General features: G+C 42.1%; 1 protein-coding gene across 1 annotated transcript in view; it reads right to left on the bottom strand.

Moving 5' to 3' along the window:
• Positions 1 to 26,875, bottom strand: part of PTK2 (protein tyrosine kinase 2) — an 82,416-nt gene that overhangs the window by 9,886 nt on the left and 45,655 nt on the right. The window contains exons 18-26 of the mRNA XM_010017626.1: positions 26,462 to 26,577; positions 24,502 to 24,602; positions 23,473 to 23,562; positions 21,937 to 22,141; positions 15,340 to 15,451; positions 12,337 to 12,423; positions 11,019 to 11,156; positions 9,429 to 9,560; positions 348 to 410 (exon numbers count right to left, since the gene is read on the bottom strand). Of these exons, the coding sequence (XP_010015928.1) occupies positions 348 to 410; positions 9,429 to 9,560; positions 11,019 to 11,156; positions 12,337 to 12,423; positions 15,340 to 15,451; positions 21,937 to 22,141; positions 23,473 to 23,562; positions 24,502 to 24,602; positions 26,462 to 26,577 (1,044 nt within the window). The remainder of the gene's footprint in view (positions 1 to 347; positions 411 to 9,428; positions 9,561 to 11,018; positions 11,157 to 12,336; positions 12,424 to 15,339; positions 15,452 to 21,936; positions 22,142 to 23,472; positions 23,563 to 24,501; positions 24,603 to 26,461; positions 26,578 to 26,875) is intronic.

The raw sequence follows: 26,875 nt of genomic DNA, 5'->3' as shown, positions 1-26,875 counted from the left end.
GACGCACGACGTTCTTATCGTGCTGCTGATAAAAATTCCAGCAAACTATCCCCATTTTTAAAGAAAAGGCCCAGTTCTGCAGCACACGAACATTTAAAAATCAATCTAATACTTGCTTCAACAGCAGCTTTGAGAGGAAAAAAACCCAACAAACCCCAAACTGCTGCACGGACGAGTTTGCCACGGCTGCTGTTCCCACAGAAACAGCCTCGTGGAGTACTGCAGAGCCATGTAATGACAGTGGAAACATTGAGCACAAGCTTTAAATCATCTCCCACAATCAAGACATGTTCCATCAGGAAAGTGGAGAAGGAGCTGGGAGATGAGAGGATCCCCCACACACTTACTGGGCCCTGGAGACCTCCATCCTCTCGGTCGATGCTGCTTCTGGAGAGCCGCACGTCGGGTTTCTGAAAGAGAGAGTCAAGATTTCACTCTGTGCTTTGCTGAACTGATTCTTGTGATCGAGGCTTCAACTTCTAAGGACAGGAAAACGCTGTTAAGAACCGACACTGACAAATACAGATGTTATTTCATTCCAGTCTACACACCCCCGGCTGCTGCAGCTGCAGCTACTGAAACTCCTGGCAGCCCCCTCGGCTGCTCCTCAACCACCCACCCTCAGTGCACGAGTGGAAATGCTGGTTAGAAATAGTGACAGTACCATTTCCCTAACACAACATTGGAAAACCTGCATTTTAACTCCCAAATGCAGCAAAAAGTGGGTTCCAAAAAGAAGTTACTCGCTTCCCAGCACCCGAATTTCAACCAGGGGATGAGAAACGCTGCGCATTAATTCCTGCTTCCTGCCTGAGGATGCCTTATATCCCTTGGCTCCCTCTCCAAGCTGAAAATGGGGCCAATAACTGGAGCTCTTTAAACACTGCATTTGGATACAGAAAGCTAATAAGACATCCAGATGCAGTGTTCTGATACAAGCAGCAGTGAATTTCTATTCGATGTGTTTAAGTGAGACACAAGAACCCGGGGCTTGGTTGCTTTCAGAAGTAAAACTAGCACCACATCATTTTCTTTCACACAGAAACTGGTCATTTTTCTCCTCTCCCCAGCAAATCCAGGTACGTTGCATTTGTTCTTTGAGGACAACATTAATTACATGGAAAGACAAAGGAAGAGTGGATGTGAAACAAAGGTTAGCGCTGATCTGAAGACACAAGGCTTCTAGCACACCAATTCTGGCACATAAACGCAGAGAGGAAATATCTGACTCTTCAATTCACTCTGAGACTGGATGAGGAGTTAATGAAAATGGATTAATTCCATACATACATCAGTGTAAATACAACTTCCTTCATATGTCTGTATGTATAGTACATAAATGGACACACACAGCTTGAGAATGAACATTTCTTATGCAGGGAAATGTCAGTGTGTGAATACTGACTGCGACTAAACTGACCCCAAGTTCATTCAGGATCAGTTTTGGGGGATAAATATATCTTATTTAAACCTGCTCTAGATCCCTCTCCTTTTTTTCTAGAAGCACTAAACACACAACCTGCTAAAGGAACCTGAAGAGCCAGCAGGGCAGATGGAACTTGCAAAGACACACTAATAGTGCTCTTCTGCCATTAAAACCACCCCGGTTGTGCTACAGTCTGTCAGAAGGGTTTATACTTTGGATTTTCATTCAGCCCTCCATCGATGGAGTGAGGCACAGCCAGAGACAGTCACTGCCTGAAGGAACCTGCAGCTTAGGAACAGACAAATCACACTAGACAGGGAAATATTTAACCCCATCGTAAACAGGAAGACCTGAAACAGACACAAGCAAGAGCTCTCCCAATGTCTCGCCATGAATTTGTGACAATTTCTATGATGAAACCCACCATTGATGACTCTCCAGTTTATTTCCTTTATGATGATGGATTTTTTCCTGATTAAAGACTCATCTGATGTAGGTTTGTTGTATACTTCATTAGGTATCTAAAGTCAGTCACGATTCTCATGTTTTTAAGCTAGAACAAATAGCTCTCCCTGTTCGTCTAAGCAGACAACTAACTCAATTTCTAGTACACTGATGTTCACAATTTGTCTCTGTTTCATGTTCACTTCTGGCCAGGGAAGTGCCCAAAGTCTTTGGACTACTTTATCACATGGGTCTTGAATCCTCTTTGCACTTCTAATAACTTATGACTCCAGAAATTCACCCTAAACCAGACTCCACAGATAATGAAATACTGAGCACTGTAAAGATTCAGAAGCACAAACCCCCACACTAGTCCAAACAACAGATTATTTTCTAGTATTGTAAGACAAAAGCTAAATTAACAGGCATAATATCCATCTCCTGCCCTCCCTGTCTTACTAACAAGGCCCTTCCTTTCAGCATCTGAACTCTAAATGCCCAATTCTACAACCTCACACCACAACTACTCAGGTCACCACCAGCACCAAACATGCAGCACAGGAGTGGACTTCAGGACATCACGTACAGTATAACAAGCACCCAGCTACAGCCTAAGCATTGTTCCACAGAAAGGTCATAAATACACATAAAATATGACTAAAATGAGCATTATTAACTTGACTCACGCTTGCTTCACACACTGCCAACAAACATAGAGTCCTGTTGACCACCCCCAGGCAAGCGAAGCCATGGACAGCGGTGGTGTTGTCCAGGCTCTCCCAGAACCTGATCTGAAAACGAAGACACCAAGTGGCAATGGGTAATGGCAAACCAGAGGGTCCACGAGCAGCCTGCACAGCTACACAACACACCTACATCTTAAAAATAGGATTTAAAATCTTTAGTGGTACAGGAACACACCACCTTCCACTCCTCCAAGTAACTTCCTCCTTCTGCACCATCAAAACTTGGATATTTAGGAACACAAGGGACAACAGAGAAATGCTCAACACACGTTTTTATCCAGTGACTAAGAGGACCCATTTTATTTCTAGTGACTTGAATGTGTGCTAATAAATTCTAACAACTCCCATTTTAGTAAATGATGTTCTGATTTGTGTAGCTGTGCAAATGTCAATAGACAACCAGTAAAACACTTCTGCAATGAAAGTGAGATTCATGATCAAACTCCCAGTGTATTTTAAAATCCTATGTAGCAGCTCTTCTTATGCTTCTAAGGTGGTTAAGAGCTTCAACTGTAGCCCCCCATTGCTGGCATGACATAGCAATGCAGTGCTGAACTTTTAACAGTGAGATCCTTCAGATGTGTATAATGCAACACTGTCTAGATCAAAACATAAAAGACTCTGTTCTGGCCTGTTCTGTACTTTACACACCATTTTAGAGCATTTTCCCAGAGCCATCTCTTCTCCAGGCTGAAGCTAAACAGTGACCAACCATTTCCAAATGTGTTTCACACTCACAGTACAGTGGGGTCTTCTCAAGCATAAACCCAGAGTGCTCTGCCCGTACACTGTGGAAGTGCCAACTGTACTGAACTAAAATCAAAGTTTAAACAAAGTGTTTTCTACTTCATAGAATCACAGAATGGTTCGGGTTGGAAAGGACCTTAAGATCATCCAGTTCCAACCCCCTGCCATGGGCAGGGACACCTCACACTAGACCATGTCACCCAAGGCTCTGTCCAACCGGGCCTGTTATATTCATTACAAATACATCCTAAGGGAGGAACTATATTTTGTTATGATGTTGCAGAAGCTCAAAATCCTTCAGAAGTAAATGGATTTTTCCCTAACAAATAGTCTATCTGAAATCTTTGGAACCATCTAGAGGACTTTTCAGACAGGAGGCTTATGTTGACAAACTCTGTTTCCAGTATTTCTAGTTACTCACTAATAAAAGAACATTTAAGTCTCAGCATTCCCAGGACACGCCAGATTATAATGTCTTGGTGGGATTTTCTCAGGCTAAAAACCAGAACCTTATTTTAGGAGCAGTTCACATCCATTCTATTTGAGTTGCAGTTCTCAGTGTCAGAATAGGGCAAAACCACAACTATGTGGGAATTTCAGTAAAAAACCCAAACCCAAACCCGATAAGGAAACTATGTGAGTTATTTCTTCTTAACCTATCACAGGAAAGGACTATAAATTTCTTAGGACAACATTGTTTGGTCTGCTGAGGAGTTACTATTTATATATCACATATATCTTTATTTTACATGATTAAAAATAATGCCACATAACAGCAATACAGCCACAAAGAAAAGTTCAGACTGGAAACTAAACAGAAATGAGGAAGCAGCTAATTAAACAGAAGAAAAGAGTTCTGCAATGTTCAGAGCTACTTAGTGACAGTGCCAAAAGTCACAGCACTTCTTCATTAGGGACTCTAGTGGTGGGACAAGGGGTAATGGCTTTAAACAGGGGAACTTTAGGTTAGATATAAGAAGAAGTTCTTCACAGTGAGGGTGGTGAGGCACTGGAATAGGTTGCCCAAGGAAGTTGTGAATGCTCCAACCCTGGAGGTGTTCAAGGCCAGGCTGGACAGAGCCTTGGGTGACATAGTTTAGTGTGTGGTGTCCCTGCTCATGGCAGGGGGGTTGGAACTAGATGATCTTAAGGTCCTTTCCAACCCTAACTATTCTATGATTCTATGATAAAAATCACTCACTGCACTAATAGGGCTGAACTTAAAAGGTCACCCTCAAAAGATGCAGAATGATGGTTTCTTCCCCACAACTTCTGCAAAGCAAACTAACTCACTGCTGGTTCAGGAGGCTCTCATGGCATCATCACCAACACTGGTTTCCTATCTGTGGTTACAGGCAATTCTCCTTTTGGGTCAAACTCCATATTAAAGAACACAAGTTACACTCTCTCCTGGAACCAATTAAAAAAATGAAGTATCAGGATAGTTTTTGGCAGTTCCAACCTTCTGTCCAAACCCACAAACAAAAGCATCCACACGGAAGCTTTTAAAATTATGGTTTGGGTTGGAAGGGACCTTAAACCTCCCCCAGCCCCACCCCCTGCCACAGGCAGGGACACCTTCCACTAGAGCAGGTTGTTCCAAGCCCCTGTGTCCAACCTGGCCTTGAACACTGCCAGGGATGGGGCAGCCACAGCTCCTCTGGGCACCCTGTGCCAGCGCCTCAGCACCCTCACAGGGAAGAACTTCTGCCTCAGAGCTCATCTCAGTCTCCCCTCTGGCAGGTTAAAGTCATTCCCCTCCTTGTTCTATCCCTGCGTGTCCTTGTAAAAAGCTTCTCGCCAGCTTTCCTGTCACCCCTTTTAGGCACTGGAAGCTGCTGTAAGGTCTCCCGGGAGCCTTCTCTTCTCCAGGCTGAACAACCCCAGCTCTCAGCCTGTCTCCTTTCAGTCGCAGCAAGCTGCAAGTGCCCCCAGTAGATGCCATTCGCGATCGTGGAGCACTGCTTTTGGTGATGCAGGTTGTTCATTCTGCTTCTATATGCTATTACGCACAAGTAAAATCTTGATTAGCCTTCATCAGTTTTATGTTTTTGGGGTGCAAACACCCCTATGATCAAAAACCAGCTCAGGAGAAAGTGCAGAATGAGACTTCATGGACTTCTTGCATTATTGCCTGTGTGACCGAGGTCCAAACATCTCAGGATATAAATGAGTGAAAACCTCAGCCCAGGAGACTGCAGTAAGACTCCTTACATAGAAAGCCAGTCAGACTTCCACTTGTTGGATGTGACATGTTTGTACTGGGACCATCTCAATCTTCCACCTGAATAAGCCTGAACAGAGACCACCTTCTACAGTTACCTGCATCAAGCCTTAAGCTCAGCAATGCTTTGTCTTTGCTTCAGCTTCCTCAAAAGTAATTCAGGTATTTCTGTCCTCCTTCCTGGAGATGCTGATATCCAAAGCACTTTTATCAAGGGACCATGAAAGCCCAAGGGTCCATTAAAGCTACCAGACTAGTGTGCAACATTCCCTGTGCTGGGGAGAAAGCACCCCCCCAGTTCTCTTCTCATCTCCTGATGGATTTATTTGGTACAATTTAAAATTAACACTTCTTTACTTTTCAGTTTTTACACAACAGATTTATTTTCATTCAGGAGTTTCCCATGAAGAGAAATCTGTTTGTTTTCTCTTCTTACAGCAGAATTTCAGCATTTTGGATTCTCTAAAGGCTGCAGCTTGCAAACCAAATCTCTCCTTTCAAGTATCGAGTCAATGTCTCAAAGGAGCAGATTCAGGCAAACTGCTTACACAGATAACAACCTCCCCAAAGACTCCCAAATTTCCATTTCAATGCCACTGCAGTTTCATTCTTCATCTGGGGTGTCTCTTCTAGCACACAGCACCAGTTGCTGTTTATACACGTACTAACAGGCTTTGAGTTGTATTTTTTCCCTGCAGAAGCAGCAATAAATTTCAAGTCACAAACAAGTTGGTGTTACTCTGGGGAAACAAAAACTGTACTAACAGAATCCCCACCGAGGGTTTCTCTTCTTGTTGCAGTGTCTGACATTACATGACTTGCAGTTGCTCCCCTGTGAGTCCAATTCTTAATGGCAGAAGTGAGATGTAGTGTAGGAGCACTGGGTAAATAGAGCTGCTTTTGCAAGTTGCCAGTTCCAAGTGAGAACGCTCCACTGAATGGTTACACAAGTTAGAAATTAAAGTCTGGCTCTACCCTCTCTATTGTTCTTTGTGCTCAAAAGGAAAAATATTCTGAAACCTGCCTGTAGCAGGTAAGGGAGAGCCAGACTTGAGCAAACCATTTAATCAAAACCTGAGGGTTAGTGCAGGAGGCTCTCTCAAAGCAAGTGAGAGTCACGACACCGATGCTGAGGAAGTTGCTTCTCTTCCCTACATCATCACCTCAGTGAAATTAGGGAAGGTCCTTCTCCCAAGAGATGTCACTAGTCACTCGTTAGAGGACAGGGGCTAAGGAGTGTGTGTGTGTAATACATGGATTATTTCTGTCCTGGACCTGTGTTTGCACTCTCAGGTATGAACTGTGGATATCCTTCAGGAGATGGCCTCCAAGGGTGACGCCCCACAATGACTTTCCCACCACCTTGATTTCTTCAGGGCTAAACCTAGAAAACCACATTCCTTCTCCAAGAAACATCCATCTATAAACCAAAGATTCCTCTGACATACATCCTGCTATGGGCTCAAACATACCCTGTGGCTATCATTAGCTTGCGTAGCTTTTGACACAGTATAATCTGTAACAGGCATCAAAGCATAAACCCTGAAGTCAAAATGTTGGCACAGAAAGAAGAAGAACTGAAGTCTCTTATGGATTACAATTCCTCATTTTGGTCATTTAAGTTCATGCTTATTTCCCCTCAAACTTGCCCTGTTTCTTGCCTTTCTAACCCTCCAAGGGTTTACCCCAACCAAATCCAGCTCTGGCACATCTATACAGCTGCTCACGAATTCACCAATGCTACTTCTCCTTTGAGCAGGGGTGACAATAGAGATGGTGTCTCCTCACAATAAAAGCTAAGACATAATGAAAACACAGTAATTCTTTCCCAAACATATGCTAAGACTGTATGACAGATCAAAGGGAAAATTATGAAGTCCTTCCTCCAAGAGCTATCTGGGGGATGGTAAACCTCCAAATGTCCAGAGACTGACCCAAACCAGAATAACAAACACCCCAAACAATCACCATCTATTCTGCACAAGAAAGCCAGAAGGTCAGAAAGTTTTCTGCAGCAAGTTCCCACACAATCTCCTGCCACCTGCAATCACAACGCCTTGTTCTCAGCAAGAGATTCATTCCTCAAAAAGCTCTTGACCATCCTCTCTGACAACGGCATCAATTTGACTTTCTGGGCTTGTGAAAATCTCAAGCAACTGGTGCCACTCAAGATGCAAAAGTTAATGCCTAAATTTGGGAAGAAATTCTCTTCTCCTCTCCTCCTTGTCATAAATTGGACAAAGCAATCTGGGTACAGTGGTTTCTTTAGTAGCATCCAATGGTAAACCACAAATTCCCAAGTGCACTCACAAGGAAACCAGCCAAAAACAAGCTTCAATGTCCTTTAATTAAAAGTAACATCTTAACTCCACCATCCGGATCTTGGCTTGAACATGTACTGGACATGGGAGCATCTATCAGTACCCCTCAAGAGCAAGCAGAGCATTATCCCACCTTGTTGGTCTTCACAGCCCTCAGCTGTTCTGAGCAGTTCTGAATACCACACATAACTAAACCCCTGAGAGACTAAGACAATTCAATTGGCAAGGAATAAGGTTTTGGTAACAGCATCTACATAGAAGATCTGCTCCCCCTTCCCACCCACTGGCTTCCTGCAGAATAAAGCATGAATTCTTATTTTCAAGGAAATCAATGTCCTGGCTTCCAGATCCCTTAAAAACTGTTTTGAGTTCTGTGAGACAATTCAGGACCAGCAGCTTTGGTGTCTAAAATAAAAGTAATTCATCTGTACAACTAAGATTTTTCCAGAGAGCAGCTTTAGGTGGTGCAGAGAACTCTTACAGAAGCCCTACATCATTATCAACATCTGGCCTAGCGGAAGGTGTCCCTGCCCATGGCAGCAGGGTTGGAGCTGGATGAGCTTTAAGGTCCTTTCCAACCCAAACCATTCCATGATCTGCTTTAAACACAGAGCATATTTATGCTTCCAAACCGAAGGATTCCTTGAAATACCTAAAATTCCTTGAAAGCTTAAGACCAAATATGTGCCTGATGTTTGTCACAGCCCATAGCACACCACTGGGTATTACCCACCTGTCAGGTAAGGCTCCCCAGCATAGAATCATAGAATAGTTAGGGTTGGAAAGGATCATCTAGTTCCAACCCCTCTGCCATGGGCAGGACATGAGCCTAGACAGAGCAATATGCTACCACCATCTTCTGCATCTGTAGCCATCAGTCTCAAGTAGGGGAATTTTAACACAGAACCTGAATTTTGACAACCGAGAAGCCAGAGTTGAACTAAAAACCATACACCAGTGGCACTGGCAACAAGAAACCATGATCTGCAGAGAAACAGCAATGGAAGATCTCATGACCAACACATTCCTCCTTCCTTCTCTTGGTGATGTTCAGGCCTTTCCCCCCCACCTCACAGAGCTCTCTCAATGTGTTTCTTCCCACTAACGTGTCATTATTCCACCAGTGCAAGACTGCTTACACAACTCTTACTACAGTCAGGGTTCTCAGATGGCTGATAGTTGTCCCTGTTTTAGGGGTGGAGTATGCACAGACCTATCCCCCTAAGAACAAAGAGGCAATCTCCAGATTGGCACAGGATTGTACCCACAAGTTCCCACACATAAATTCTCAATTGGGTAACATGAGATTCATTAAACCCCTCAGATGTTCAAGGTATTTGAAACACAGGCCCCACTGCTGAACAGCTGGTGTAAAAACTGTTTCCAAACCTACACTTTGGTAGGGACCCCTGTGTTCTCAGCACATGTTCTTATTTCACAGAAGTGACCAGCTTCAGCAAGCTGCAATAAAACAAGAAACATTGGAGTGAATTAGGAAGCACTATGGAATGAAGCATTACCAGGAAGCGTTCCTCTTTTTCAAGCCAGCGCTGATCTTCTTCCATCTCTTGTTGTTGTCGTATCAATCTCTCCTCCATAAGATGTGTGGGGAGAACCTGGCTCATTCCTCGTATGTCCAAAGTGCCCGAATCCTACAAACCAGAGTGAGTTTGTTCAGTCTCACAACTCAGAATTTCTATAAACAGCTACAAGAACTTAGAGCTTATAAAAGAACCAATTTTAAAAGCCCAGATGCACGACAGCAGTCGAGCAGAGCTCCTTCAACTCCTTATAAACTGAAGCAGACCATCAGGAGAAACCCTTTCCCACTAGAAACACTTTATCTTGCTCCTCATCACTGGAAAAGAAAAGCTTTGGAGAATTCTGTTCTGTTTTTCAGTAATGTTGTCACTTCATAGGTTGCACTTCGTTCAAGCTGGACAACAAAACCAGACCTACCAGTTCTGTTTTCTTGGACGTGAGCACTAATGTTGTTAACAACAATCCAGTTGTTAAAAGCTGCAAGATACACTTTTTACTCAGAACAAATAAGCTTTTCAGTTTCATCTGACACTTGCAAAGCACATCACAAAACCCATTCGATTAATGGATTTTTGAGCATGGTTTTATCCATGTCTTAAGGTTACAACACTCCATGTACCTACCATACCCCCCCGCTGTCTGGAAATCATCATCAGCAGTGTATCCATTAGTACTTTTAAAAGCCAAGGGGAATTTGGCAACAAACTTCACCGAGATTAGTTTTAGGCAACCAACTTCCCAAGCTTTTGTGAAAACTTTGGCTGTGACTTATTACTACAGACACAGGCAAAGAATTTATGTTTCCACCAACACTTCATTCAAGCATGGTCAGACTGTTGTTTCCTGCCTCAAGAACATACAGGGATGTTGAACTACACCCCTCAGCTAAATACAGTGTGAACAACAGCAGCATTGGCAGCAAGTTGCAGTGGCCAAATCAACCAAGGGTAAGCCAAGTCAAAGACTCAGACACCTACATTTAACGGGTAAGCCTCAGTTATCACTTCAAGGTTTCTCAGAGGCACAGGGACTAAAGCACTGGTTAGAGAGGAAACATTTAAGACAGAAGCTGCACAAAGTGAATCTTTGTGGGAGGATAAAATGGAAAGAGAAAGTATAAAATACTGGAGGAGAACAGAAAAAAAATGATGGGAGGTTAAAGGGGGAATTCATTTGATGTTCTTTACAGCAGCTCTGTGCAATCCTGACAGGCTGAAAAGCATCTAACAGGACCCAACTCCAGAACAGTTTTGCAGACCATTTCATTTTCTGTTCTGGAAAGAGATACAGAGAAGCCTCCCATCCTTTAGCTCTGCTGGGTATCTCCCACGAGAGGTATTTTTAGACAGTAATGATATTGCATATTTTTACATGACTGTTCCCATCTCTATTAACAGCAGCAAGTTCCAGTAAAGCCTTATTTTAACAAACACAAAATACTTGCTATCACGCACTCCGTTAAGATATAAGTAGTAATATCTTCATCAAGATGTTGTGTAAAGAGCACACTTATAAAAAGGCATATTTACTGCACAGAGTGCAACAAGAGATGTGTCACTGCACCATACCTCCATGTTTGGTTGCCACACTGATATTTCCTGAGGCCGATGGTTCCAGGAATCTGTCTGATCCAAGAGAGAAGCCTGCCCTGGATAGATGCTGCCTGCCATGGCTGGTATTCCATGAGAACCAGGGTAGCCAGACACCTTTGGAGGGGGGTGAAAAACCCAAAGATAAAGTTATATTAATAAGACCTATCCTTTCCCATGGTCAATAGCTTCCACCCTCCAAGGGAGCAAATATAAGAGCACAGAAATGACTCAGTTCAAGCAGTCACTGAGAGGGAGGAAGGGAACCAACATGAGAAGAAGGAAGCAGAGCCAAAACATGAGACAAAACCCTTTTTGTCTTTGAGGATGCCTGTCATAACAACTGTTTGAGGATAACTGTAAGTATGTATATATATATACACAACTATAACTTCTGAGGATAATTAGAACTATTTGAGGACACCTATCAAAACAGCAGCATTAGCGAGTGCGCTTTAACCTCTGCTGTCAAGACCAAAGTCCTCTGATGCCCAAAGATCAAGCCATTGATGTATTTCTAAGAGCTACACATGCAGAGATCATATTCAAGTTAACAGGAGCCTGCAAACATCGCCCTACAGAGCCATATGAAAACATACCCCCCACTGCATGGTACAAGCTTAAGCCTCGAGTGACAGCACATAATTAGTGTGCTCATCTGTGTGGCCTGAGAACTTCTCCACAGGAAAATCAAAGTAGATTTCATAGTCTGAAGTACTCATTAAAACAATGAAAACCTCCCCTCTCCATGGAACGAGAGAAGTCTCAACTGAGACTGCTGTCTATGGCTGTAGCTTTGAACAAACCCGAGAATGCTGAAAGTACTTTCATGACAACCTTTTGTTTTAAATTTCTTCAGCAGGGTTAGGAAGAAAAGCAAAACCTTTGAGTATGTGATGTGGTAGATCTAAAAGCAGCTCTCAGCCAACAGAAATGGTTCAGAGAAACAGCAGGGAGCAGAGTATCAATAAGCCAAAGAAAAGTCCACCAGTTAAAGCCAGTTTGTAGCTCAGCACAAATGTTAACACGAACACCACATTCCTTCGATAAATATGGAAATGTCTGATGTGTCTCACTGCAGTCCCAGGAATTTGAGCACTATATCTGAGATGAAAATACTTCCCATCTGGAATAAACCTGCCAGGCGCAGTTTGGGATTTGTTCTGATGTAAAACAAAACCCATTTAACGCAACTGAATGACTATAAACCGTGCAAGGAGCGAATCAATCCCACCAACTGTGAGTTATAAACCCCACACTGGAAAAAAATACATACACGGTGTTATAAATATAATACCTGGTAATGATTTGGCTGTACCATATGCTGGGGACTTGGATAAAACCCTTCACTGGATCTCGGACTGGGGTAACCAGGCCTACTGGGCTGTAAACGCAAAGGAATTGTTAGAGTCTTTAGAAACAGAGAACTAAAGCCAGAAAATTACTTTTTGTTGAGATGAATATTTACAGGTGATGCATCACAACAGCAAGCTCAAAAGAAACCCTCAAATAAATACCCCAAAAAGACTAATATTTCTTTTAAACAACTAAAATCCAGTTTTCCTCCATTTTTGCTTGGAAATGGATGAATTGTTTGCAGGTATGTCAACAAGCAACGCTTGCTCTGTCAGTTCTTTGTGTATATGTAACTGCTTGCACTAAACGACCTGCTCTGTGCCGTTTAACTCTAGAGAGAGCACTGGCTAAGAACATAATTCTTCAGTCAAGTTTCCAGGTGCAAATAGAGCACTGTTTCTAAGTTCACAATCTGCAGCACGTAAAGGTTTGCCATTAATTTATTGCTTTTGTGCCTGTTCCCAAAAGTAAATTCTTTTACTTTAGACCGAACACAAATGAAACTGGTTTAGCAGTTTGTGTAGCATGAATATTTCCATGTGTTAGTCTGAGGATTAAAGTTAGTTCTGAGCATTAACTTCTGTGTAACTAATTGCCTTGACATGGAAGGTGCTTTTGATCAGACTCTGAACTCCATGGTCACTTCAGTATCCATGTTTTGGTTCTGCAACCCATTCCCAGCCAAGAAAAACCAGGTCAGGACTAGCTCCTATTAGAAAGGACAGCTAAAGAACAGCTATCGCGAGTCTTCATCTGTCTTGCTTTACTCCTTCAGGAGAAAAAAGGTCACTTTACACATAATCAAACAAGATGTATAATCACAGGAATACAGGAGGAAAGTCACCAGGAATTTGGACAGCACTATAACAAAACACTACATGAACAGGAGCCTGGTTTTCTGTGCATGTTGAACAGATCATCCTTTTGCTGGGACAGGAATAAGAATTTCACACTACTGAAAGAAGTAATGTTGGAAAAAGTTGCTCAGAACAACTTATATCTGCCAAGCAGAGCTGCTCTGTTATGTTTGATATTAACCTCCAAAGGTGTGTGTGCAGATATATAGATATATATGTGCATTTTTTCCTGAGGAACAGCGCTGCTGGGTGTTATAGGAGGAGAAAAATCAACCAAAGAGGAAAAACAACCTCCAAACCACATCATTCTGCAAATGGGCTCCTTCTGGTGACCAACACATTGCTCTGAGATTGCAGGATTTTATCATCACTTCATGAAAAATGTCATCATTCTGTACTAGGCTATTTTCTGTCTTAGGTTTCTAGTAGAAATCACTGTGAATACAGGCAATTTCATAGCACAAATCGTGGTATCTGTGCATTATTTGAGAATGTGTAGGAGTGTAAGGCTATAAATAAACTGGAATTTAAGACCTATAAAGACCTGAAACTTTTATAATGAACTGTTGTTATTAAAAAAATCAGTCGTTGCCCTCAAAAAATTAGATAATAACCTAAGAGATACTTAAAATCTTGTATCTATGAAATCCAGTTTGTTCAAATGTCATTAGTATGCACATCCAGGTTGGACACAGGGGCTTGGAGCAACCTGCTCTAGTGGAAGGTGTCCCTGCCCATGGCAGGGGGTTGGAACTGGAGGAGCTTTAAGGTCCCTTCCAGCCCGAAACATTCTATGATGCCTATTTTACACAAAAATACTGTGTAAGACATTAACCAACAACTGCACTGCATAGCCAGTGAGGACATATTGACCCCCCCCAAGAAGATATGCAGTGGTAGAACTAATTTCAATCTTCATACACTGTCAAATGTTTCAGTTTATACATCACACCTAAAGCTCTAATGATGATCATTTCTAACATGGTGTAACTCATATATTACATTAGTAAAAAGTACTTATTCTGTCTGGATTAGCCCCAAAGCTTCAAGAGAAAATACATTCTTCAAATAAGATTGTAATAATTAAGTGACATATTATTTCAGTTTATGCAGTTTATCTGCTTCTGTAACTGGGAACATTATCCATTTATATATACACCAAATCCTGCTGGTTTATCTCAGATGAATAAAGAGGCTGATGGATTGTTTGCTGCTGTTAACTCTGAAATGAAAGCAACAATTCCACTGCCCATATTTCTTGCTTGCCATAAAGCTATCAAAATACAGAAACAAGCTCGGAAATCCATCAGGCAAGAACTTGGGGGTGGGGAAACAAGACAAAAGAAGTTGCCTTCCTTGATGGCTGGGGATGAGTGCAGCAGCAGACGCCGCACGAGTACTACCGAAACCATTACTGGTGACCAAGAGGCAGGTAATATTCCCTATTACAGTAGTGACTGCATAAAATGAAATGCTTCAAAATACAGGCTTGATCCTTCAAAGTGCTAAATAACTGAGATGAGAAGCAGACAAGCTCCTGAGAGAGGAGAGTGCTCAGCAACTGGTGAGGTTAGACTACCACAGCTGCGGAACACATCAGCCATGCAGAGCACAAACAGGACAGACATGTAATGAAGCAAAATTAAGTGGAAACTAAACCACAGAAGGTCCTTGGAAGCAACCCCCTAATTTTCTGTCCAGAAGAAGGAAAATGAAGTTAGTTCATTTCTATCCTCTCACTGGTGTGTTATAAATAAGCTTCACGCTGGTCTGCGAACTCACTGCTAACGGTTCACGAGTGCTACAAGAATGAAGAAAGGAAGAAAAAAGCCAGGAAACAAGTTTGGGGCAACTGTGGGAATTTTGTGCAAGTTAAACTACGAGAAACAGAAACTACATGATAATACAATATTATCACATAACACGATATTATAACATGGATCAGTTCTAGTAACAGTTCCAAGTCGAGCTGGGTCATTTCAGGCAAGTATGAGCAGATGATGACAAAATTTGCCATTGTCTGAATGAACCCGTCAAAGGCAGCTTTGAAGGAACACACAACACACATAATTTGCAGTCTTAGCTACCTTGGGAGGAGCTTCATCTGATCCTCCTGAGTCCCAGGATACTGTGACTTGTCGCCTGGATTCCATTCTCATTCGTTCTTCTTGCTGCAGCTTCTCTTCCTCCAGTATTGTACTAAGAAAAACGTATTATATTTAAGTAAAACTCCAGTTCCATGGCTAAGAAACCTCTCCCCAGAGCTCTCACACTTTTCAGACTGATGAACATTATCCAACAAAGCGATTGAGCACTGAAACACAAACTTCTTTACTTAACTGTAGGTTTTTGAAAAGCAGTATCACGAAGAAATACTTGTGCAGGATTAGCAATGTGCTTTCAACAACAGAAGCAGCACCGAGGTTTTAGAAAGCTGTGGTTGATCTTGCACAGAATTCTTCTTGCATGTGAACAGTTCTTTTGATGTGTAATTACAGCGAGAAACCCTCAAAGACAGTAAATCGAGCGCTTACTTGCATGAAAAGTTGTTTTACACAGAAAAATGTCCTACTGAATTGCTTCAAAGGTTCAAACCTGAAAATGGTCTTTACTGAAACTCAACAGAGCTTCAGAGCACTGGGATTTTTGTTCTTTTTTAAGCAGAGCAGTCAAAACACCCCCGTTTTAAATACGATGTCCTCAGCTCTCACATTTTAGCCTAACCAGGAACACATTCAGCACACTCGTTTAGCAAAGCAGAAATATCTGACAGTATTCATCCAGCTTCTAAACATTCAGGTCAAAAGGCTGCATTTTCAACAAAGTACAAGACAGTAGTAAAACCAGTTTGCTACTTACCACTGTTCTGACTATTAAAAAGACTGTTTGAAGTTCAACGTGATACGGCTGCCCCCACAGCCAGCCTCCTCCCAGCTCTGCTATGTGGATTATTAATGTTGGATATTTGCCATTTGAAAACTACTCAGAATGAAGCTTTGAAAAGAGGGAGCTGCAAATCCGTTGGAGCTGCACGCTCCAGGGAGAGCCTGGAGATGTGAGCAGGGAGGCTTATTTACACATCGCTATCCCCACTGTAACGATAATCCCATGAAGGAGCTATTCCAGCTTCTTTATCACTCCAGAGTTTCCAGAAACAGAGCTAGGTTCTGAGTTTATAATCTCCTGCTCAGGCTGCTAAATAACCACCCAGAATTACTCATGCAGGGGGATGAGATCAACGACAGCAATCTATTCTAATCTTGGAACTTTACTGCTTATTTCAATAAATTCCTGCTTGGCTGGAGACAGGAACTTTGCTTTCCCTTACTCAGCCAAAACACCAAAATATCTATGCCACTTCTAAAAAGCAGAGAAGTCATCTCGTCGCACTGCAGCGAAAGCAAGTTTGTAAGTATTGCTGCAATTTCAATCCATCATTGCTAAAGAAACACAAGAATGTGAAACAAAAACAAAATCAGACAAGCTATTTGCAAAAGTCATCTTGATATAACTACCAAGGGAACGAAGCTACAGCCCAAGGGAGGGAACTAGAAGAGAAGATCTTTCTATTTTACCTCTTTCTTCCCCCAGAATAAGGAAAATGCAGTATTTCCTACTTGAACCCATGAAGAACTAGCAAAACCCCAGTGCTTTAAAGCTAGCTCACACTTCAGCTGTGCAGCATGCATTGTTATGTAGCACGAGAAATCAGCCAACGCGCATCCACAGCCACGAACCATGATTATGATCTTTCAAGAAATACCACAAGATTTAAAGAAACCCACAACAAAACAACACAAAAAACTCCTTCCAGCCACTGCACGAATAAGATCCAGATTTCTAACAAAGCTGTTGATGCAGCAGTTGCTCTCCTCTGAGCAAAAAAGTGGAGCAGGATTCAGCTAGAAGCAGCCGACTGTATTTAGAGATGGCTTATGGACAATTTGGGGTCTAACTTGCCACAGCCCAGCCCTGGTTTTCCAGGAAAGAAAGAAATCCTAATATGCATCTGTCTTGCTACTGAAGCTGGTTTACCCTTGGTGTCAAGGTATTCAGTACCATCTCATTAACTTACACCACATCACTGGAAATGACAAATTTCCACTGAACAGACTTCTCTTTCATGCCACAGGCTCAGCTTTTTGCCTTACAACTGTAACTCATCCCACCCTGCCCGTGGCACCAGGAGGTCCTTTCCCCAATAAGGAGCCTGGTCAAAGGCTGATGAGCTGCAGCCAAATTTGTACTTGGATGCCCTTGAGTACTGCTGACAAGGATATAAAATAGAAATGCCTCAGAGAAGCATTGCTTGAAAAAACACAAAGAATACAAATGACTCACAGAAACGTCTTTGTTTTTCCAAAGGGAAGACCAATCCATAGAGGCAGGAAAAACGTGCCAAGAGATATTTCTGACCTTTCCTCAGTGCAGCTGCTCCAAGAACTCTGAACAGTTTATTAGAATTTGCAGAAGGTCAGGGAAGTCAGATTTAGGCATATTTTCCCAAACTGAACATATTTTTAGCAGCAAAGAGGAGCAAGCAGAGATTCTATTCATACAACGTCTCTAGTAAATCCTGAGGCAGAACGAACTAAACTCATCTTCTTGGCTAGGTTAAGTCTGATGAAAAATCTCAGCTATTAGTAGTTTGTGTAATTGATAAACTTATTTAATTTACAAAGAATCTTTCTACTGAAATTGTCATTGAGAAGGAAACATGAATTTGGAGCTTCAGGAACAGCTGGAATACTAAAATGCATCCTTACATGTCAAAAGGCACAGCAAGACCAGTGTTTGCTGCTGGGGTGGTGCAGGAACCCACAGGAAGCACTGACCCTGAACAAGCAGCTCATTCTCTTCTCTCTGTGGTCTCCAGCCATCAGAAACGCGCGGCTGGATGCAGAGGAACATATTTTTGAGGACTGCTCCAATTGAAAAGCACTTTCATATGGATCAGGGATTATTCCTAATGGTCACAGTCAAAGAGCAAAAGGGCAATGAAGCATTTTGCAGCATCCAACATGTAGTTCAAGTACCTGTTATAGTATCTTTTTGACAGGATGCCGTGAAAGGAGAGGACTCAAACTGCCCTCACTCTAATCACTTTTGTTTCTTTTATTTGTAAGAACGTTTCAGGACTTAGATCAAATGCAGTCACACAAAGTCCAGTTCTTCTCAGTTAATTATCTCACTGTTGTCATGAAAACAGACTTTAAAAATATGAATTGGTCTTTTTTCCCCCTTTCTCATTCTTTTTAGAGCTGCATTTAATGTGACCTGCAGCACTGGGATGCTCTTGTTCAAACCTGTGCTGCTTCATCAGTGGCCAAGAGACAGCCAGAGCGACAGTCTCAGCACAGCAATGACACAACTGCTGCTTAATTTGCTGTTTTTAGGGAGAAGGGTTAGTGATAGGTACCTTGAACAAACTTCACCCAGTGATGCTGTGAAATGTCAAGCAATTACATTAATTTGAAAGCTCAACTACAAATCCAACTTAATCTCCAATGCAAAAAACCCCCTAGTTTTAACAGAATTACCAACCAAAGGGACATTCAGGGCACCACAAAACAAGCACAAACTGGGAACTGACTTGTAAGGAAGTCTGTGAGTACTCTGGTGCTGCCTTAGCACACTTGCAGCATACAGAATGTAGCAAAGCATATATTACATTTAATAATACATGGATATATGGAAAGCGTATGGTTATAGTATGATTATAGTATAGTAAGTGTATGGTCACAGTTAAGTGCCTAGGAGTTATTCTGAAGGAGAATGCTGTAAAAGTGTTGTTGCATGACTTGGGTACACTCAACACTTTGCAAAGGGCCTTTTATTATCATTTACCATGTAGTGCAAGACTATAATTTCTTCTACAGAAAATCAAGTCAACACATGCCTCCTGCTTAAAATACCCCAGATTCTAACTCTGGCCCAGCCAGTGACAGAATCACAGGAGCAGCAGTGTAGCACCTCACTTCATCTTCCTTTTACCCCCTGCCCCGAAAAAGAACAGGAGTCCTAGGACGAGAGGAGGAATCAAGTTTGGAAATCCACAATCCACCCATCTGTTTCTGTGTTTGCTGTCAAGATTCACCCCTTTCCCCTTTGGACAGATCAAATGCTATAAGGTATCAGGGCTTACTACTACCCTGATAACACTATATAAATGTTACAGAAATCAGCATCTTTGCATTGCACAATCAGCTGCAAAGGAAGTTTGTGCAAAGCAGAAGTTACTATGGAATGGGAAAAGCAACAAATAACAAACAGAGAGCACATGAAACGCTTACGCTCGCATCAGTGCTATTGCAGATGCAGAAAGGAAGTTTTTTCCCAAAGCCATGGACTTTTCCTCATTAGAACAGAGGTGCTGTATCACTGGCTTCAAGCAAACAACTAGTCTGCTCTCAGCTTGAAAAGACTGCCCTGGATAGGATCCAGAATGAGCAGCAACAACAACATCACCCAGACTAGGCCACCAGGGACATGACTTGTTTTTGCAAGTTCATGGGAATTGGAGTTTTGAAACACAATCTTTCCTAGCAGCCTGAGATTGCCTCATCTAAGGGAATTGGCAACCTTTCCAACCAGAGGCTGACTGTCTGTAAGCAGAGCTAAGAAGCCCTAAGGACAACCCTGCTTCCAGGATAGAAATGTCACCAGTTTGGAGTGGCAGAAAACTCTCTGCTTTGGTGAGAAGAGAGTAAAAACTGGATTTTAGGGTTGCTGTGGCGCCAGGAGAGAGGCTGTCCCCCAAAAAATGCTTCAAGTCTCCTAGCATGGCTAGAGGAGCAAAACCCCCATTGCCCTGGTACATTTTTCATCTGGAATCAGAGCACAGTTTAGGTTGGAAGGGATTCCTGGAGGTCTCCAGTCCAATCTCCTGGTCCGGTTACTCAGAGCCTTTTCCAGTCCAGAGCTGAAAGCCTGCCAAGCATGGAAATTCCAGAGGCTTTCTGGGTGACCTGTCTCAGAGCTTACCCACACACACTGGGAAACATCTGGGTTTGTAACCAGAGACAGTTTGCCTTGCTGTATGTCCTGAGTGCTGGTTCTCCCCCTTGGGCTGTGTGTTTCTGAGGAGAGCCAGGCTCTTGGGCACTGATCTATCCAGTTTATCTGGTGATACCTTTCCAACAAAATTCACCTTTTTCTTCCCTTTCCCCCTCTAAGTGTTGCTGCCTTTGCTCTAAGAACAGCCTACATTTATTTCACCCCCCAACCCAGTTACTTTTACTCCGGATTTACTCATCCTCTTCCCTTGCTGGTGAGATGCTCTCCCTGCCTGGGTTTACACACCGTGGCCATCTTCCTAATCACATTTTAAGGGCTTCATTCTCCTCCATGCCACCCAGCTGTAAATTACCAGTACAATCTGACTGCAAATAAAGACTCCTGTTCTTCCAGAGCCAAAAAACCCCCAAGTGAATTGCCAATTTCCACCTACGACCCAAATCACACAACTGTGTCACATCTTTACCTTGCAATCCCTACCCAGCCCTGCCATTCCTTCCTTTGTGGTTAACTCCACACACTCAACAGGATGGTAAGTTATTTGTGAGAAGAGCTACATCTTCCTCTAGCCATGTAATTTATTAGGAGCTCTCAAAGTAACAGATGGTGGAACCACATGAAACTTTAAGAAATAGGAAACAAATGAAAGGTAGCCAAGTTATCCATACAGCAATTCTGTATTAAAAGTGTCCCTTATTTTAACCACCTATGGACTATCTTGTACCATGAACATCCACTGACAGCCCAAAGTGATGTTACAAAAATAAACCATGACACAAAGCACAACTTTGAAACAAGACCTAAGATAGACCTGAAGAATTCGGCAATGAATTGCAACAAATCCAAGTATTACCGTATACAACACCTACATATTGTTTGAAGCTTATACTGACTTAGGCAAAATAGACACTGAGCACTCATAAAATACCCCAAATGGTCACAAGTCCCAAATGTGTCTGCACAATCTCTCAGTAGCATTTCAAAGTTCAACCACCACTCCCACTCTGTGCCTGCTGAAATGGAGATATAGAGACTGGAATAAATTACTGCAGAATAAATGAGGGTGTGAATTTAGACTGGTCTCAAATGTGTGTGCTCACAGTTATTCCAAGACAAACATAGGTAGTCTATATCCTGGTTTACTAAGGACAAAAGAATTCCTAGTTAATGATGCTGCGTTTATTGCAGGCTCCGCAATTGCGGAGAGACAGTTGCCACAGGGCAACTCATGTGTTTGGTATGTTATTAAAGTCACTTCCAACTGCACTCACTTGATGGTTCATTTATCTAAGAAAGAATATGTTTCCACCCCAAAATTGTCCCCTGCATGTTTGACGAGGTAGGGAACGACTCTGTCTCCTTTCTACCCTCTTCCCCAAGGACTGAAGCACACGTAGCTAACATTATAAGCAAACTGCTAGAAGAATCTGGAGTTTTCCTTGGGATAGAAGGGTGATTCCTATAGCCAGCGATATGAATTGATTGCCTAACCTAATTTTCTCCAGCAGATAAGGTCTACATTTCCAAAAGAGTAGCAACACCCTGGCCTTCTGAAGATAAAACATATTATGTCTTGCATTTCCCATAGGAAGAAAATAACAGAAGATACAGAGAAAAAAAGAAATATTTCTGAACAAGGAAAGGACCTTTCAGAAGTATAACCCTACCTGAGTTGTGCTTTAAGTTCAGTAAACCTGGGTCGTCTACTAGGGTCGTATGCCCAGCACTTGGTCATAAGGCTGTAGAGGGTAGGAGGGCAGTTTGGAGGCATTGGGAGCCGCTCACCGTTCTCAATTCGCCCAATCACATCATTGTTCTTCACTCCCTGGAAGGGCTTTACCCCATGCATTAGGATCTCCCACATACACACACCTGAGAAACACAACACAAAACATTTCCCCCAGTGTGAGCAAACAACAAAACCTGTTAAAAAAGACACAAACCCCAGTTTTGCACAGCCTGACAACGGGATTTCTTCCGAAACATGGAAGTGGGGAATCAGTTTTGACTTACCGGCTGGCGGCAGAGGAGCAATGTGCAGTGGGATTACACCCGCAGCATCAACCTCAACTATTTATGAGGAAGCATGACCCACAGCTGGCTCACAGCAGCCTGGCTTCACATTTAACTACCTTTTACCTATTGTAAATCAGAAGGGTTGCTCATATTCAAATCTACTTTTTTTATGAGGTAGTATGAGCTGTGTTTGCTTTTCCCTTCGACTGCTTCCAACCGGCTTGTTTCGACACGTAGAGCCTGTTTTCACTTTGAGGGTGTTTTAACACTGGCATTGATCCCATTTTTTTTTGGTGCTGAAACTATGTAGTAGAACAGTTTCTGTTGAAACTATGCTAAAAGCACAGAGGGAAAAACGCTCTGTTAGCTTAGGATTGGCCAGAATGTTCCCCAGGCTTCATTTTTCTAACTCTGACTGTACTACAGTTTTCTCAACCTACAGTAAACCTGAAAAGTTCACTTACCCTTCACTGAATTCGAATTTTACTTAGTAAGAGGGTGAACTCTTACTTGACTGTCCTGCTCTTACTTTGAGTCTCATCATCTTTGTTCCTTTACACAGCCTATCTCTGTTCTGTCTGTCCAGACCATCGGTCTTCACCAGTTTGAGCACAGGTGATCAGGCTCATTGAAAAACTTGCATATTTAGGAAAAAAGATCAAAGCTTCAGGATATTCCCATTTATCCTTATTTTTACTCAGCTTCTGGTCTTATTTTATAAGGTAGTAGGAGCTATGCAGGCCAAATTAAGTAGGAATCTAGCATTAAAGATCTGGAAACAGGTTATCACATAGGCTGATCTATGCATTAAGCAAGGAGAAGGCATATCACCATAAAAAGTGAAAACATAAAATAGAAACAGCACAGAACAACGGTGTAACATAAAGAAACCAGAGGAAAAAACAACACTAAGAAACTCATGTCCATTATGACTATGATCTAATTTCCTTGTACCTTCATTTCTGTCAGCTTCTGATGGGAGGCAAAAAGGCACATGAAACTTTAGACTTACTGAGCAGAAAAAGGAAAGAAAAACACAGAGATGGAAAATGTGCTGGAAGAAACTGGATTTTCAGAACATATGGTAAAACCAGTGCCAAATATCTGGAAATGATTCATTTACAGTAGTTAAAATGAAAGACCAAACTTCACAGGACACTTAAGCAGCCCCACCAGTGTTCACTTACCAAACATCCACACATCGCTAGCTGAGGTAAACCGTCGGAAGTTGATTGACTCTGGAGCCATCCATTTGATAGGCAATTTTCCTTTGGAAGCTGCAGGGAAGGCAAGACAAGGCAGGCTGTTATTCCTACCAGCTTCTGTTCCCAGTGCAGTAACTCACAGGCAAACCCCATCTCCAATGAAGCACTTCAGCTACCTAATTTTGGACAAGAGATTCTGCACTGTCTGACCAGTTCTGCTGGTAGTCCTCAAACTAGAGAGAAGAGCAGCCTAAATATTCAGATTGATTGAGCTCCTTCAAGTTTTAACTTAATTCTTATCTCAAGACGCAGCTATTGCAGGTAAGAAGGTACTGGCACCAAATCTGAAGCCATCACAAAATCTCATTGAGGGAATAGGTGTTCTAAAATGATTCATAAAGAAAGGGCAGGTTCTTTGGCCTACGTCAAACAAAGAAGGACCAACAAAACCTAAAAAACACCCAAAATCTCCTAATAAAGCCCCAAACAATAAACTCCAAAAGCACCACAAGAAATGATCATGCCAAAAGCACTCCTTCTCTCAGCAATTCAAACAATCCATAGCTCACAGTGCTATAAGACAAATGCAATGAGGACACACAAAGAACTGTAAGTGGAAAGATAAAGGATTTTTTGACTGAACCTAGCAATGAATTCAAGATTAGATTTATGAATACATGGATTCATAATATACATCTCAAACAGGCTTCAAATGAGGATAATCATCTAAAAATTGTGAAGAAAAGCACTGTAAGCTTGTCTTTAAAAGTGGACTCTTACCTACACATGAATTTCCTACTTTTGCAACTTAATCAGACCTTGCAATTCTTCTTCTTAAGCATGTGTTTAGGAATTTACTGCCATCTACTAAATTGTTGACTAGCTTCCCTTTTTATACAACTGTTAGACCAAGAAAATCTGGTTGATTCCTTTTGACAACAAACTCAGTATTGTGAGAAACAATTGTGTTCTAACTGGCCTGCAAAAGAAGGCTCCAGAACGTCAACTTACCTTTATAGTAAGTACTGTCTTCCATGTATCTGGATAAACCAAAGTCACCTAATTTCACACAGTCAGTGGCAGATACCAGCACATTTCTAGCAGCAATATCCCTGTCAAACAGAGGAGACATTATTTCTAGTCATTTAAAAACATCAAGTGGTGAAATATCATTTTAAATATTAAAACACAGAAGTATCAAACTTCTTTGAGAGAAGCTTATTATTTTTCTAGTCATGGTTTGGGTGCACGTGTACAGACAAAGACAATGACATATTTATCTACTGATCCTGAGAAGCCTGCAGAAATGCTGCAGTACATTTGTCCATATAAATAGTAACTATAACCATCAATGTCAACATCAGAGGAAAAAGTTCTTCTTCACCTATGTAAGTATCAGAGGAGAACAAGTTTTGGCAATTAGAACTGATGGACAGAAGAAAATTTGCCTCCTGACCCTGCAAAGGTAAATACTTGGTTCAAGATGTCAGTGCAGTAAGAGGCTCCCTAGTAAGAAGCTCAGTTTGCAGCGATGCCACAGGGATTATGAAAAGACAGGCATTTTCCTTGTGTGGTTTCCCAGGTGAGACAACCTGCCTTGAATGTGTCTGCTGATTGTGGATTTCAGCAGGCTTGACCAAGTCTTGGCAGATCTAGCTCTGCGCAGTGAAGGAAGCACAGCCAGCTGAGCAGTGGTACTCCCTCCCATTTCAGTATGGTATGAACAAGTTGTATTTTGGAAATTTATTGCTAGAATTAAAATAAACAGCTTAGGTTGGAAAAGATCTTTAAGATCATTGAGTCCAACTGTTAACCTGGCACCGCCAGGTCCACCATGAAACCACATCCCTCAGCACCACACCTACACATCTTTTTACTACCTCAAGGGATGATGGCTCCACCACTGCCCTGGGCAGTCTGTTCCAACACTCCCACCCAACTTGGTGTCATCTGCAAACTGACTGAGGGTGCACTCGATCCCCTCATCCAGATCATTGATAAAGACATCAAACAGAACTGGCTCCAATTCTGAGCCCTGGGGAACACCACTTGTGACTGGCCACCAACTGGATTTAACTCCATTCACCACCACTTTTTGGGTCCAGCCACCCAGCCAGTTTTTTACCCAGTGAAGAGTACACCCATGAGAAGCCAGCTGAAATCCAAGTATCTATAATAACCTAAGGGTCTGTTATTTACAGTGTTTTAATATACTTATCTGAGTGTGTATGTATATATCTAATACATATGTGTTTGTATGCACAATATATACAACACACCTACAGAATGTGGATGTAAGTATTTAAACACAAATAAAATGCTCAAGTTCAAAACGAAATGGTGCATGATAACTGGAGTGCTGTGAACTTTTAACTGCATAGAGCAAGAGGCTAAAGCCAGTCTCTTCTCCCTAGAAAGCTCATGTTCATATTCAAGGGAATAAAATTCCTAGAAGGAAATTCAGGTTCAATTTTTAGTGAAGCAAGTTCTTGTATTTAACAAGTATTTTGTTCTCCCTGCTTTTCTGTATTGGGAAGATTACAGTTGACTCACAAAGCAACAAGTCAGCTCAAATCTCCTCTGACTCAAACCCAACCCCATCTCTGAGTCACTGCAGCAGTGGGCCAGCAGGTGTCACCCTTGAAAAGGGTGTGATTTCGGAGGCAGCATCTGAAAGAACGACATTCTACCCCATGGAGACTGCCACACAACAGGTTAACTGGATTTTAGGAGCTTCCAAGTATTGCTGCTTCATATTCGGCGTAAGTCAAGGAAAAGAAATACAACAGGAAGGCTTCGAAGAATCTTAACTACATGTTGTTAAGTGTTTGTCTTCACTTGAACAGTCTATCTGATAGCCAGGATGCTGCCAGTCAGAAATCCTGTATCTTGGACACCATGCATTCCCTAGAATTCCAAGCAGTTACATACAAAACCACACATGTACAAATATACAAGTATAAAATCTTACCTATGTACAAATCTTTTGCTCTCTAAGTAGGCAAGTGCTGTGCTAAGCTGGTAAGCGTAGAGTATCAGAGAGGCCAGATCCAAGCTGTATTTTCTCACTTGCAAAAACGATCTCAACTTTTTGCACAAAGAAGGAAAAACCAGAAAGGAGTTAGGACAAAAACCCCCATGAACTTGACCAAGGCATATCTCAAATTGCAAAGTTGACACGAGTATCAATGGCAATGCCTTCCCTTCAGACTGGATGAGAAAAGAAAATCCCTTGGCATGAAGAAATTTGACTCTGGGTTAAATTCAAGCAGTTTCTTCTCTGTGAAAACTGTCAGCCAAACCAAACAACAACAAAATCATTGTGCAGTACTTTCAGGCTCCTTTCGAAGAGCAAATGCTGCTGCTGCTCTTCCAGAGTAAAGCA

The sequence above is a fragment of the Nestor notabilis genome, unplaced genomic scaffold (genome assembly GCF_000696875.1).
Source record: "Nestor notabilis isolate BGI_N333 unplaced genomic scaffold, ASM69687v1 scaffold2367, whole genome shotgun sequence".
NCBI lineage: Eukaryota > Metazoa > Chordata > Aves > Psittaciformes > Psittacidae > Nestor > Nestor notabilis.
This window is presented reverse-complemented; position numbering and strand designations above follow the sequence as displayed.